Genomic DNA, 15,312 nt, shown 5'->3' with positions numbered 1-15,312 from the left:
GGATTAACAAACCTTATTTCATTATCGGATTAACGAACCATTAGACTAACGAACTTTATTTCATTTTCAGAATTACGAACCTTGGGAATAACGAGCCTTCGGGATAACGAGACGAATGTTCGGATAAACGAACCCTTTTTCGTTTTCGGATTTACGAACCTCTGGTTATAGTGAATTTGTGTGTTTCGGAATAACGAACATCAGCCCTCGCATAGTCCTGACTGCATGACAAGCTACAGTATGTGAAGGCAAAAAAACCCAACCAAACAAACAAACAAACCAATAATAAAGGAACACTCGGAACAAAGTCGACCCCCCCCCCTTTTTTTTTTTAAAGAGCAACTCCTTCATTACTGAACTGCTTTATATGGGCATATGAAAGTTCCCTCGAACAAATGGGATATTTGAAGCAGGTGTTCCCGCCAATCTTCTCATATGCTATCATACAGCAGACGGCGCGCGACCTGCAAGTCAGCGTTGCCAGGTCCCAACAGAGCAAAATCACCAAAAGGCTTGTAAAAAATCACCAAAAGCCATCAAAAATCACCAAATTTGGAAAAGCGTAGGTAAAGCTTCAATTTCAAGACAAAATTATATCAATAAACCTTTATCAAACACTGCGCCAGTCTCGGTGCAATTTTCGGTGCACCGTAGTCACACACACTAAGTGCAAAATGTGTACGATGTGTATGGATATTTGACTATGAGTGTTTGTGTGTGTCGCTGTGACCAAAAAAAAAGGGGGGGGGCACATGTTATGTTTCTGCAGGAAATAAGGGGAAAACTTTGGGCAAAATGCATTTTCGTTTTCAATTAGTGTGATTATTTTTCATGGGTCTAAAAATCACCAAAAAGTTACCAAAAATCACCAAATTTTGATTTGGTTACCAGGCTAAAATTTTGTCACCAAACAACTTCAAAAATCACCAAATTTCACCCTTTTTGGTTCCCGAAATCACCATCTGGCAACACTGCTGCAAGTGTCAGACGACAAGGTAACATAAATCTGTCCCACACCTTACCTGAATCGATAGGTCGATCAGGTGATCGACGGCCTAACCTTTCTGAGTGACCCCTTTATCGCGGGGCGTAGAGCGAGGACGCCTTCCAAGCAACAGGTGCACCAGGGGATGGCGGCTTTTCCTCCTGGCTCAAATCTCTCCCCTGTTGTCTGCAACCTCATACCTTGAATGAGATAATTGACAGTCTGTATTTTGAGACAGATTTGTGTTCCTTATTTGATATTATACAATTATTAAAATTGATCGAGTCATAATTTCACGAGTATCATCCAGTTTGTTTTAGTCATGTTTGTCGTGAAAAAAAAAAGACATGTTGTGATGAAAAGATGACAACGGAATGAACTTTTAAATAGGCTGCAAGATTAAAGAAACAGGTACATTGAAATTAAACTAAAACATTCCATTTAAAGTTCAAGAAAAAGGTTTTAACCGATTTTCTCAAAGTTTTCTCTGCATTTGAATAAGCCCCATTAATGCTGCTGCACATTGGTTTTTTAATTTTGGTGACTAAAAACACAGTTGACCTAATTCAGGCAAGATGAGTGTTGACAAGTTGTCTCCCCGGTCGCCAAGCAGGCATTTACACCCTAAGCCTGTTATTTGTTTTGTTTCGCCGCCCTCTGCTTTTATTATGCTGCCATAATCACAAAATGTCGTATGGTTAAGAATGATTCATATGTTTTTCGCTGACGCCTCAAATGATTCGTCAATCGTCATCCTAACAGCGCGGAAGGAACATGCTGAAGAGGGGTGCTGCAAGACGAAGGCAGCGAAATGTCAACAACGCACACGGGTGTCACAGCGCGCGCGCAGCATCAGCCTAGCAGGTTTTCCGTGGAGACAAATTAATCGGATATTCCCGCCGTATGATGCATCTATGAAAGAGTACAGGAGACTGGATTGAGTGGAGAACGGGATTTTTATTGTGATTGACGCTTGCCGGATCGAATACTAAACAAAAGCGGAGATGGTCAATGAAAGAAAATATTTTAATGTTTGTTTTCGGGCCGACGTTTTAAGCTTACACCTTCGACCTTACCTGAATCGGGTCTGCCATAATTAAGAATGATAGTTCCTTGATGGAAAACGTGAGAAGAGAATTTTGCGGGTGTGATTTTTGGCACTATGCCAAGTGTTTTAAAAGTAGGAGGCTTCATGTGTGCCTGTGCATACCAATTACATATCGACGGGTGTCATAATGCAAACAGCTTCCGGAATTGAGCAACGAGATTTGTCTAAAATGATGGGCATCCCTGCGTCGGAGGCGTTAGGTAGAAAAAGACGTCATTGACGTCCAATGTGAGGAGCCGAAAATCTCGGCCTGCTTTTCGTGGGTCCTTGCACTTCCTGAACATATTTCACACTTAGTCATCCTTTATTGTGACAGTTATGTACGCAAGTACGATGCTGTCATTTTTTTCAATGCGTCTTATTCTCAAACCGAGTTGTCCATGTATTTCGTCATTATTAACATTAGCATTAAGCATTGATATCCCCAATTGTTGACTAAATTGCTGTGAAATGCATGACAATTTGATTTTCCACTAAATGACTGGGGTGGGGGTTTAGGGATGAACTTGCCTTTATAACAGTGTCATTGCAAGCTCTTTGCTAGACCTCAAACGTGGCGCAGGTTTTCCCAAATGAAGGCTACAACTGGTAAACCGAACAGCGCCAGGTTGACATACTTTTGGCTGCACCACTAATTGTCGTCATTTTGTCCAATTTGCAATTCATAACTTAAATAACCGGAATATTGTAACCAAAATAACAAAGAGACTTAGGTATCACAAGAATGCCTAACTTCTCTTCCCATTGGTACTATGAACTTTTATGGTTTTTATGTAATTATCACAAAGCAAAGTGTAATCATCAGGTCGTCATTTTAAGCGGTCAAACGGTGAAAACAACTTTGACCCAGAAAACCAAGGCTGAGCGGTCGGCGGAGAAGGCGATGGTGTCCTGAAGTGACCCATCGCTGGTGGAAAAAAAAAAATCAAGACAACTTGCACCGGTCGTCTCTCACGACGCAGCCAAAGTGGACGCGGTTTGTTTACTTTTCGCAAAACGTGCGGGAAATACCGTTTATTTATTCGTAATTTCACAGCGTCTGGTGATCCCTCTTACGGACAGCGAATAGTTCCTACGTCATTCTTCCCCGCCCCGACCCCTTTCTTTGTCGCCAGTAATATTTTCATCCTATTGTGTTGATCTGTTTTCCTTCAGCTCAATGATATGGTATTCGTTCTCTAGAAGGAGCTGTTCCTCAATCAGAAAAAAAAATCCTTGTTAATTTCTGTTTTGCTTAATAAAAAGATAAGAGAGAGATTATAGTAATATTAAAGTTTCAGGAAGGGCAGCAGTCAGTGGGGAATGGATCCCATGCAACCCAACAAACTTCACCTTGCTCAACTTCGACACCCTCTTCGTTTGTCCATCCCACCCTCCCGATCACCAGTCTGATTATTTTGACACCGAATACGGCTGGATTGACCACCGCCTAGTGAGCTGTGAACTGACATAGATACGACGTAAAAACACGGGAGCCTGTCCGCTTCGCCCATTCATTCATCTGCAAAAATATTCGCGGTTTACTCATTTGCCGAAGAAAAACAAAAAAGCCCTTTCTCACACGCCATAGAATGTTCTGTAAGTCATCAAAAATGGGCTAGATAATAACCGCGGATATCAAGAGCACTGATATGGAATACAAAATCCACAAATGTTAGCAAGAAAATTGGCCCTATGAAAAATCAATTTGGATATCTTGAACGCAGTCAAAACTATTTATAAGTAAACATGTGACTATAACTGGACAGCTGTAAAAGAAAAAAAAAAGTATAGCTGCTTAGCAGGCGTCTTAAAACGCCCTCACACAGCTTCTCGATCTTTAGTAGATATCTGGACATGAAATTGTGACGTCACCTACAAAGTAAACTTCATTCAAGTCAAGCCAAGTTTGTCAATCAAACCACTTGTTTGTTTCTTCGCTTGTTTTTGTTAGATCTTTTTTTGATATTTCTATATTTATTTCTTAGTTATATCTGCTCAAGATAATGTATTATATCAGTGATATGCCGATCTTCATCTACAAAGTGAAAATGAATCTTAATTTTGTAAATTTGAGCTCTTTGCATAATTATGACATCACAGTCATGTGAGGTATATATGCGCCTTGATTCTGGTCCCAAGAATATTAAGTTTTATGACATACTATCCAACATTCATGTAGCTATTGATCTCACTACACCGTATATATACGAAATTTTCTCTCTAATAGAACTTCCTGAACAGACGATGCGCGATTGTTTTTTTACAATCATATCTGCTCCTTGTGACTCAGATGTATAAACAGCTATTATGCACATGTAAACAGCAAAAACTTTCCTAAATAGAGTTTTCACTAGTTACTTGGAAAATTTTGATAATAGTCTGGCGAGTTGTTCAGTACACATATTCAAGTGCTAAACAATATGAACCAACCTTTGCTTTGATGATATTAGTTCAGAATATACCCCTGTTTTGTCTCATACTCATTGCACTTGATCTCTTCTTCTTTTTTTTTCATTTTTATGAAGTCCGACGTGCGGTATCAAGACCATCATAAAAGACACCATGTGCCTTGACATCGGCTCCTGAACTTTCTGCCTCAAAACATTCCGACACCTGTTGAGAAATCATGTTTTCGAAATCGAATTATGGAAAACTGTTCAGCCTTGAAATTTTCTACGTAAGGAGACGTTTACGGATAAGCCTCATTTTTTTTTTCCTCTTGTAGGGGCGTGAACTTTTTTCCTTCTTTCTCCAGGCCTCTTTGCGTATAAGCTACCAGGCGTTTGAAAGGAAAGAAAATATAAAGAGAAAAGTGCAGAGGCTCGTCGGAGGAAAAAAAATAGAATGATGATAATACACCCTGGATTATAGGTTGTCATGCCTCACGTGACTGGATTATGTTGATTGCAATGTCCTGCCGGGTTACAATAGGCTTTAAAGTCTGGCTTCTTTCTCTCGAGAACATGGAGTTTAACCAACTTTAAATATAGAAAATTGGATCCAGTTTTGTCCTCAAACGTTTCTTTTTTGTATCAGCGGATAAATGAAAATATGATGATATAAATTATTTTCCCATTGCAATACTGAGCAACAATAATATAGATGAATAAAACTTAATGGCTGTAAAATGGCATAGTGAATAGAATTGTAGAGGGTTACCCTGACACTGCGCAAGTTGTTCATGCCACCGACCGCAGCTGCTTATTCTTGCCCAGCAACACATGTTGAAACAAAAATGTATGACTTAAAACAGTGATATCCAACCACCAAAATGCAAATCTGATTTGAGAGCATTGTCCCCATGACTACATTCTAAACCTCGAAACAGTTGTTTCGAAAAGTATCAAGAGGTACTGATAGCTTATGAACCGAACTATTCGTATCGGAGGACGTTAAAAGGCCGACTCGCCTAAAACTTGCTATAAGTTGTGATTTAACACACGATCATAACACACGAATCAACCTTAAAGCCTGCATAACCATTTGTTTTATTCACAGGAAGATGTTGCTGGGCTTTTTTTTTTCTTTCCTTCAAAAGGTTTTATACCCCTGACATATGTTGTTGTAGACTATATGCAGACATTGACACAAATGGCTTGCCTGTAGGACAAAAAAGGGGGCAAAAATATTTCTTACAGAGATAAAGAAAGGATCGTGTGTGTGCTTTTTTTTTTCAAGTGACACGCCCCTCCGTTTCGACCAGTCAGTAGTTAGTATGCTCGTAATATGAGAGACTCAAGCTGTGTGCCTAGAATGAAATGTGTATTTTTGTGATTACCGACAAATCGTCGTCCCGCGGCGACGTGTCAGCCCGGTAGCTATCCTGTTACTGGACCCTATCGACTCGGGTGGCGAGCCGTCAACGCCTTGAACTGAAGGGACCATTAAAGGAAGAGATGCAGACAATTGTATTCGAAAAAAGACAAGTGCACACATAAAGGGAGTGTGCATGATGACTCTTTGCATGAAAATAATTTAATTTAACCATATAGCTATAGACGCATTATCAAACCCTAAAACAAACAAACATACAGACAGACAAAAAGTACTATACTGTATATATGGGTACATTTTGGCGTTGCTGTGGCCCCACGTTTGCTCTGTTTATACTTGAAATGGTCTAGCATCTGTTGATGAACTTTCACCCTTTTTGCTGTTTAGGCATTTCCCTATATTTTCGATGACGACTGGCATAGTTACGGTATTAGGGCGGAAAGAGCATAAACGAATTCAAATAGGGAATTCGCTCCCACACGTTTCAGCTACATTATAGCCATATTAAGCTGGGGAGGAGAGGATGGGAACTGTAGTTACTTGGAGAGGTAGATTTGAGCGAAATCCTCACTTCCAGCAAAGAGAATAATCTGCAGTTTATTTCCACTGCATACCCAAAACGTGTGCACTGCACCCAATTCTACTTTTTAAAGAAGTACTAAGGAATCGTACAGAGGTTTCCGGGTTTTGCAAATAGACTGTAGGATTTATAGGTTCGTGTTGTACCGACAACAAAAACAGTAGCACCACAACCGTAATTGAGTGATTATATATTTTTCTCCGATGCATGCATTTCTTTGACTTTTTCTTTTTAATTCTTTGTATGGACAAAAGTGAATCTTAAACTATTGCATGCCTTGATTTGTGAACGCATGATTTATTTCATGCAGGTGTTTGCTTTTAATCGTGACCGTGTCAAAGTGATGGAAAAGAGTGAAGGGAATCTTGGACAATGAGATGTGGGACGGCTTATTTACAGGAGTTAGATTAGAACTCTGCATGTTTGTATCAGAGAAGTCTCCCCGACCATTACTCCAGAAGGTATAGGTATTGTATTTATCAGAATACCTTCGTCTGTTATATCCAAAAGTGGATTTGGGCATAAAGCTAAGAAATTGTTCAAAGTTCACCGTCACTATTCGTCATACAAACACATCAAGTGGACATGTCAAATCGAGTGTATGGAGGGGAGACAGAGATGTATTTTCGTAGGAAGCCCTATACTTTCACACTACAGCCCCTTCTTATTCTGTTTCTGCAGTTTTGGCAGATGGCGGATCAGGGTTGGAGAAACATGATAGGCCTAAGTCTTGTAATTTGAATCTTTTATTGAGGAATGCAATTATGTCATCTCTAAACTAATATAAGGATTTGTAGTGATATATCAATCTTTTTTATATGTATATATATATATTTTTTTATTGTTGTTCCATATTCCACATTTCAACAAATACATAAAACATAAACATCACAATACAAAAGCCTGGATGAATTGTCAATAAAAATAAATAAATAAAAAAAAGACAATAAAACATGTGAAATATGAGGAATCTACATAGAAGCATCGCTTGTAGGGTGTAGATTCCCAGATGCGGATGTGAGATTATTTCTTACTTGGTATATGTAATTAAAGGAATGACAATTTGTGAATTGGAGAAATATAAACGCCGAAAAGTAAAAAGAAAAAGAAAAAACAAAGAAAACAATGTCCACGGCACAAGACTTCTTGAGAGTTGCGTGATCACCCGAGCGAGGTACAAGTCAGATGCAGTGTACAATAGCAGAGATACCAAATGCGTACAAAGGAAGTTCAGGAGATAATACAGAAATCACGAACGTGGCACATGTTACATAATCGATAATGTCAGTAATGTGAAGTATGAACAGAGAATGTCGAGGAGGATTGAAGAATAGCTGTAGATATAAATTCAGAAAAACTATAGTTTATGCTTAAATGAATAAAGAGACTGAGATTGGATTATTTCTCTATCCAACTCATTCCAAAATTTAGGTCCTGTAGTGGATATTGTTTTTAAAGCAGATACGGTCCGTACAGGAGAAAGATGAAAAGAATCTTTTTGTCTAGTAGGGTAAAAATGAACTTCAGTATTTTTGACAAACATCGAAGAAATGGTGGACCGACTCGGCGGTGAGAGGGTGAATTTGAGACAAGCAACAACTACAAAACTATGGTGTTCGATTTTTTGTTTCAAGATTGCCTTACCATCTACCTACAAAACTATAATGAATTAAACATGTAAGTATCTCAAAATTACTACTATGAGCCCTATCATCGTGCTCACAATTCTGAATTTTGTTGATTATCGATTGAACTTTTTATTTCTCAACATATACAACTCGATGGTGGTTATAGGCCTTACTGTTTGTACTTGCTGGTACTCTTCCTTAAAATCAGGGTGTTTTTTTTTAAATCAATATTTTCTTCCAAAATCATTGTAAACGTAGCAAAAGTCATTCAGGCTCAACCACCTCGAAGACTTTACGACAGCTCTGAGAATTCTTGACGTAGCACTCGTGCGCTATTTTTTCTTCATCTCGGGTCACGGCAATGCCACTCAAGTAACCCCGCCAACTGATGCGAAATGACACGCGTGGGACCATAGGTGATCTCCGACTATTAGTTGGGCATATATATGTAATGTCGTGCCATGTCATTGGCAATTAATGTGCTTCTGTCTCGGTAAAAGGACACCGAAATGTATTTCAAAGAGTCCCCCTGGGTCTCTTCATACTACATATAGATAATGTATACATTGACTACAGACAGATAGAGGTCATTCGGTTCATTTATAAGGCCCATTCTCGAGGGTAATTTGATGTGTGTTAGTATAATAATGGAACTTCAAACACGTACGAAGCCCCTTGGTATAATAGCTTAAGTCGGTTTTGTTTTCAAGCGCGAGGGGTTGGGTGGACTTACTGACGATATCAATCTAAACATCAACAAAACAACTAACAAAGAAAAAAATGGTGAAACTGCATCTGCCCACCCATTATGAAGGACAGTTATAAAACTGAAACATAAAAAATCAATAATGTAATTCAACCCGTCACCCCAACCCCCCCCCCCCCATCCTGACACAGAGTATAACGCTGCACGAGATTCGCTCTATTCAGTGAAATTTCCTTTAACCTACTCTTCTTCCCTGACAATTGAATGAAAGCTGAAATTGTAGACAATTATATCCATGCATGCCATAGATTTATTCATATCCCCATGTTGTTTGTTTCACAATAACGTGTTAATCAGGGATGTAACGGGAAACGGAGTCTCATTTGTGTGTGTGTGTGTGTGTGTGTGTGTGTGTGTGTGTGTGTGTGTATGATTAATTCCCGGGATTAATTGAACCTGATTCTTGGAGCAGCTGGCGAATTCTCGAGAGATCTCGCATCATCGTGTGTATGAAATAGAAGTACTCCATAGTTTAATCTCACGTTTTATGCTCGAAAGGTCGACAAAAATGTTGCCTAATTTTGATAAACCATCGGTACAAGATATTGGCGACAAAGTTGTCACCTGGCTGTACAATCTGCAGTAATGATAAGGGCAAACCTATGCTGATGTACCTGTATTACAAGGCCTCCTGGCTTTAAGTGATGTTTATAATGAAATATCATACCCTTTCCGTCTTTAGAATAACGTGTATTTGGCTCCGAATAAGAATCAAAGTTATGAATGAGACCTTCCTCAATTATGCTATATTCTCCATGGAACAGTGGAATCCTTCGAACAAAGTTTAAGCAAATTTTGAATGAGCTTGCTCTAAAATGTACTGTTACATACGTATGTGTTATGAAGCAGACTTTGATATTCATAGTACGTTTACATCTACCGTAGATTACTATAGTGTGTAGAACGGATAATTATTATTCTTTTTATAGTTTAATGTGAGCTAATGCACTCAATCACACAACTGTGGTGATAACATTGCCAGTTTTCTCTCACAGAAATACACCCTGCATTCTGTTTCTTTTTCTCTATATATTAATAAATAATTACATATATATATATATATATATATATATATATACATGTATATACATATATGCATATATCCCCCCCCCCCTCTCTCTCTCTCTCTCTCTCCCCTCTTCTCTAGGGTTGTGGGAATAGACTTTATAGGCCTCAAGCCGATACTGTGCTATCTGTAAATGAAAATAACGGCAGAAACAGAAGAGAGTGTCTGTCCCAAGATTTGGGATGACTGATACGAAACATTTTTGCAAGGTGGCTCTGCACTGTCTAGGTCGTTGGGGATTGGAAGCGACAAATCCCACCCATGCACCCTTGATGAATATTATACTATAAAACAAAAATTGTAGTAAATCCTCTGGGAATCTTTTCTGTCGGATATTCCGTTTTGATGTGGTTCATGAAAGGAATATGGATGTCTTCTAAGGACAAATACAGATAGAACCTAACCCCACTTCTTCCAGCTTACAAGTTGAATGAAGGAAACGTCAGATAATACCTGACTGAAAGAAATAGGAAGCGGAGATAGAAAACAAATCAATCTCAGACATTGAGAGCATTGCTAGATGAAAAAAAACAACAACTAAAACTGACATAAAAGCAACCCATTAACTGTTAAGGCATTGATTGATCGATAGTTGTTCCTTTTCCTCCGATAGCGATCGTCGAGTCAGGCGGATCAGTAGCAGCGCCTAGGGAGTTGGAATCACGAACACAAAATCCCGCGAAACGCATCGAATTGGCTATCACCGATGACACTTCACGACTTGTAGGAATGTTTGAATCACATGGGAATATGGCGGCATATAGAAGAGGGGGAGTGGTTGAGGGTAGAAAACAGGGAATGAGGGAGGGTGGGTTTTTAGGAGTAACCTTGATGAGTTTGTGGTTTGAGCTTGACCTTCAAATGACTTTCTCGAAGGGAGGGATTTCCTCATATGCTGTCGCACCCGTGTATGAAATCATCTTTGCATGCCTTGAGGGCGAATGATGCGCAGAACACTTCGCCAGATGACGTTTTACACCGCAAGGATTAGAGCCATTGGCATACACACATACATACACGTGCGTAGGTCTCAGTAGACACGGGTACAGAGACACACACACACACACACACACACACACACACACACACAAACCACGGGTGATTATGTCGGTGTCTGTTGAGTCAATTTCTTGTAACTCACACCCTACTGTATAAAAAACACATTCACGATCGCTCTTGTCCACATCATAACCAAAATAACAATGCTGAAAGTCAATACGCGATTCTCTGTCTCGTCATTTTTCTGTTTTGTATGTTAATGTGTAATGTTGCGGCTGTTTCAATGTTTTTACTGATTTCAAACTTTTCTATAATTCCACACACTATCTGCCGTCACACTGGCAAAACTTCGCGATCTTAAAGATCGCGATTTTAACTTCGAGATCTTTTGTCAGTGTGTCCGCGGCTGATGTCTCACTGTGATTCGAGAATATAATGATACAGAAAATTAATGAAATCAGTACCAAATATTGAAAATAGATAAAAAGTGGCCAAGTTTTAAAAAAGTAGATGGTTAAAAAAGCAGCCTCTCTTCTAGCGCCATCCATGAATACATTAAGTCTTCGATGTCATTCACCTGAGGGAAAAAAATATATATATAAGGAAAGAAAGTGATGCCTGTAAAAACGTGCAGGTAAGAAGACCAATACACGAGTTTGCCTTGAATTACATATACATTTGTATTGTATATCATATAATAATTATATATTATATATTATCACGTCATGTATTTGATATAATTCATCTGTATCAAAATAATGACGTGTATGTTGGAATGATGTAGCTCTTCCTCCCTTCCTAACGACCCAGTGAGGGCGCTATCATATTGATAACGATTGCGCACAAGTCTATCTGCACGGATGGGTTTCTAATGGGCGTCGGCTGTTGAGCAATGATGAGCGTATCGAGACCAATTGGGTGCGCCGCAAAGATGGCAGTTGCCACATCATGGATGTGTGTCATAACAATATGAGTCGTGACTTTTCCCAGGCTACTACATGGGACTTCGCACTTGAGAGCGTTGTGTGCTTACTTTTGAGGCAAAACTGTTTTAAACAAGGTACTAGTAACTTCTTATCACCTATCAAATTCAATTATCTGAAGTTTAATGAAGATGATTATGACCTTTCTTTTTTTCGTTTCATCTAAGTTACACCTGAGTCAACGAATAAGGTGCTAGTCAAGGCTACATGTATTATTAAAATCAGTTGCTCGTTGTGGCAAACACTAAGACTTTCTTGTTTAAAAGATAGAAAGAGAGAGAAGAAAGAAAGAAGGAAAAAGAAGAAAGAATGCAGCGAACCGTTTGTCAACGGAATCACGGATATTCACTGGTTAGATCCTCCTCTTGGAGGGTAGTATGAATTGAAGTGAGCATGTTATCCGGAATGCATCTCAAAACAGTGAAAGGGAGATGGTATCCTCCTTTAACGGTGATGATGGCATGTGAAGTAACCAGCCTCTCTCCCTCCATAGATAATAGATGACGGACGAGAAGTCAACACGGGCCAGCGGCAGTCACACCCCATGCGAGAGCGAATAAATCACGGCTTGACGGGACGGAGTGGTATTCCATTCCGCTCGTGTGTTACTGCCTCCTTCTCAGACGCACCCTCCTTTATACACTTCCACGCTTAGTTTGCTCATGGAGCTACTAATGATGTTTAGTAGCACCGTGGTTTGCTGTTGGCCTTTACCTTCTCCCATAGAAGTATGCAGAGCGAAATTCAGAGTGCAAATGCTCCCCATTGTTAAAGTTGACGGCACCGAACAGAGCATATGAAATCAAGCAAAGAGAACGATAAATTGTCGTGAAAAGAAACTTATGGTCTTTTCGTTTCCACGCCCGTGATTAATTCTTCGTAAAGAGACTTCTTTCATTTATTTATTTATTTATTTATCTATTTATTTATTCATTGCAATTCTTTATCCAGAGTAGCCTGATCAGCATGAAATATATAAACAGTATAGAATATTACATTTCAAAACAATATAAAGTAATCACACACATCAAGTATTTAAATAAAATAATATCATACAATCATACAGATTTAAAATAGACTAGCTGCCGGTCTTCCTCAGGGCTCTGTTTTCGTGAAAATCCATGAAACATGAACAACAACATCAACAACGGTAACAACACCAACAATAAGAAAACAATTTGTTTAAAAATAGATAATTGTGGCAGATTAGCAACGGGAGACATAATACAGTCAGATATAAAAATGAAGTGAACGCACATGTACAAATATCTGGAAATACGATAAAACAAAATAACATCTAGAAAGAGTACACATTACTCATATCCATTTCATGAGGATGAAAGGAGAGGATGAAGCAAAAGGGAACAATATAAAAAGAATTGAATGATAAATTGTATCAAATTACGCGTTAAAAAGCGCTAATACACGTACAATGTTTTCTCCCTCTCTCACTCCATATATCACGAATAATATATCCTGTATATAAAAATTGTATACAATAAAGATAGGCTCCCACAGGTTTCGAGTATGAGTAGTGTGTACTATATGACTTATCTTCAGATGATAAATTTCTATGATTAATTCGGTCCATTTTCTCACTCGATCTTCATCACCATGTCACCTCCTTTCTCTTGATTTTCCCAATCAGCCTTTTTATATTCCCCTTTCTCGCCTTCGTCTCCTTCTGCTCCTTCTGCTTTTTCTTCTCCTCCTCCTTCTCATTTTCCCTTCTTTTCTTCGTCTTCCTCGACATCGTCTTCTCTGTTTTCTCAATCATAGTCATCAACCTTCTCATCCGATATATCAAACAATGTGTGATCATTCAAATAGTTCGTTTAACTTTTGTGTTCTGTTTGTGTATCTTACAGGGTAATGTTCCGACCAAAGTACACAGTAGCCTACAGAACAATAGAAACAACAGAAAGGAGATGTTGTCCCGGCTTTTTCGGTGATGACTGCAGTAAAGGTAAGTTCTTTCTTTCATTTGATACTTATTCTCTTACATGTTAATGCTGTTATTATAAAGAAACAAATGTCTAAGTCTGTTAATTTCTTTACAAGGAAAAATGGAAGAGAAGTGACATTATTGTGTGGCACTTCATTTACTTTGAAAAATGAATAGTGTGTGTATACCGCATTAGTGACGTCATAATCACATGACTAATTCTTGCAAGTGTTTCTATCTTTAAAACCGCTGCTTGCTTTCACAATAAAAGCCTCTTAAGTTAATAGCTCTTGTAGAGTAAGTTTTTAAAGTCATTCTCCCTCCTCACCCCCTCACCCTCATTTCTCTTGAAGAAATACTAAAAAAAACATGAAGAAGTCTAGCTTTTTATCCCGACGGCAAAACGTGACTAAACTACTGTCAAACTTTATCATATCTAATCACTCCGCCCCCCTTTTTTTATCAAAGTGTCCTTGGCACCTACCAGTCGTGAATTACCGATCTCTTTTGTTTCCTATTATTTCTATTCATTTGTTCATTTGTCTTGTGTTTCCCCTTTCGTTCTGCCACATCACCATGCCCATCACTATCTATTTCATCTGTCGAGCGTGCCCCTATTCTCAGTCTTTCATTGTCATGCCAACATGACACATCACGCCTTCCCTACACTCCTAAATTCCCGAACATACAAGTGTGATAACGTTTGGTATTTAACACTTTTTTCGTCATTTTCCCTCTATTGATGAAGTGTCCTTTTCTGTGCGCTCATCAGAACATTTTGGATTGTTCCCTTATATCCTGTATAAAATGAGTATGGTGTAATCAGACACACGCACCAAATTTGTAGATAGGATATGATTACCCTGCCCGAATGTTTTTCCGCAATGATTAATGATTTAAAAAATGGTATATAAGTTGATGGTGGATAGATAGATAGATAGATAGATAGATAGATAGATAGATAGATAGATAGATAGATAGATAGATAGATAGATAACTTGGTAGATTGATGGTGAAAATACACCACATTGATGGAAAAACGGATGGTTGAATTGATGGATGACATACATTTCTCAGGAGAGCTATCACTAAAGCTGCGAAGAAATGGAGGAGAAGTATTCTGTTCAGTGAAAGAGCATGGATCTCACGCAGTCATGCTGGAACACTTTTATAAATGTTTTCTCTCGTTCATTTGAGGATACCGGCCGCCGTCTTACCCGGGTGACAAGTGCCGCTTGATGCAAGGCAGGAGTACTCGTATCAAAATACCTCACCCTAAGGAAAAGAGACAGATAATGCAGCTATCAAAACAGATTCCCTTCTTTAAAAATGGAGCATCATAAGATGATGAGCATTTACGCTGTTTTCGTTGCCTCTTGAGTATTTAACGAGGTGTCAAAATTGGCACCCCATTTGGTGAGACTTTGTCTCCACCAACCAAATCCAACGATGGCGCGAAATGTAGCTTGAAGGGGGAAACGCCATTCTTTTAAAGG

General features: G+C 38.9%; 1 protein-coding gene across 1 annotated transcript in view; it reads left to right on the top strand.

Annotated features, from left to right (window-relative positions):
* LOC139736686 (uncharacterized) overlaps positions 1–15,312 on the top strand; it is an 83,802-nt gene that overhangs the window by 48,611 nt on the left and 19,879 nt on the right. Inside the window, exon 3 of the mRNA XM_071647434.1 lies at positions 13,740–13,837. Within this exon, the coding sequence (XP_071503535.1) occupies positions 13,740–13,837 (98 nt within the window). The remainder of the gene's footprint in view (positions 1–13,739; positions 13,838–15,312) is intronic.

The sequence above is a fragment of the Diadema antillarum genome, unplaced genomic scaffold (assembly GCF_040938485.1).
Source record: "Diadema antillarum isolate AM-2024a unplaced genomic scaffold, OU_Dant_1.0 seq00000662_RagTag, whole genome shotgun sequence".
NCBI lineage: Eukaryota > Metazoa > Echinodermata > Echinoidea > Diadematoida > Diadematidae > Diadema > Diadema antillarum.
Note: the sequence above shows the minus strand (reverse complement) of the source record. Positions and strands in the feature narration are given on the sequence as shown.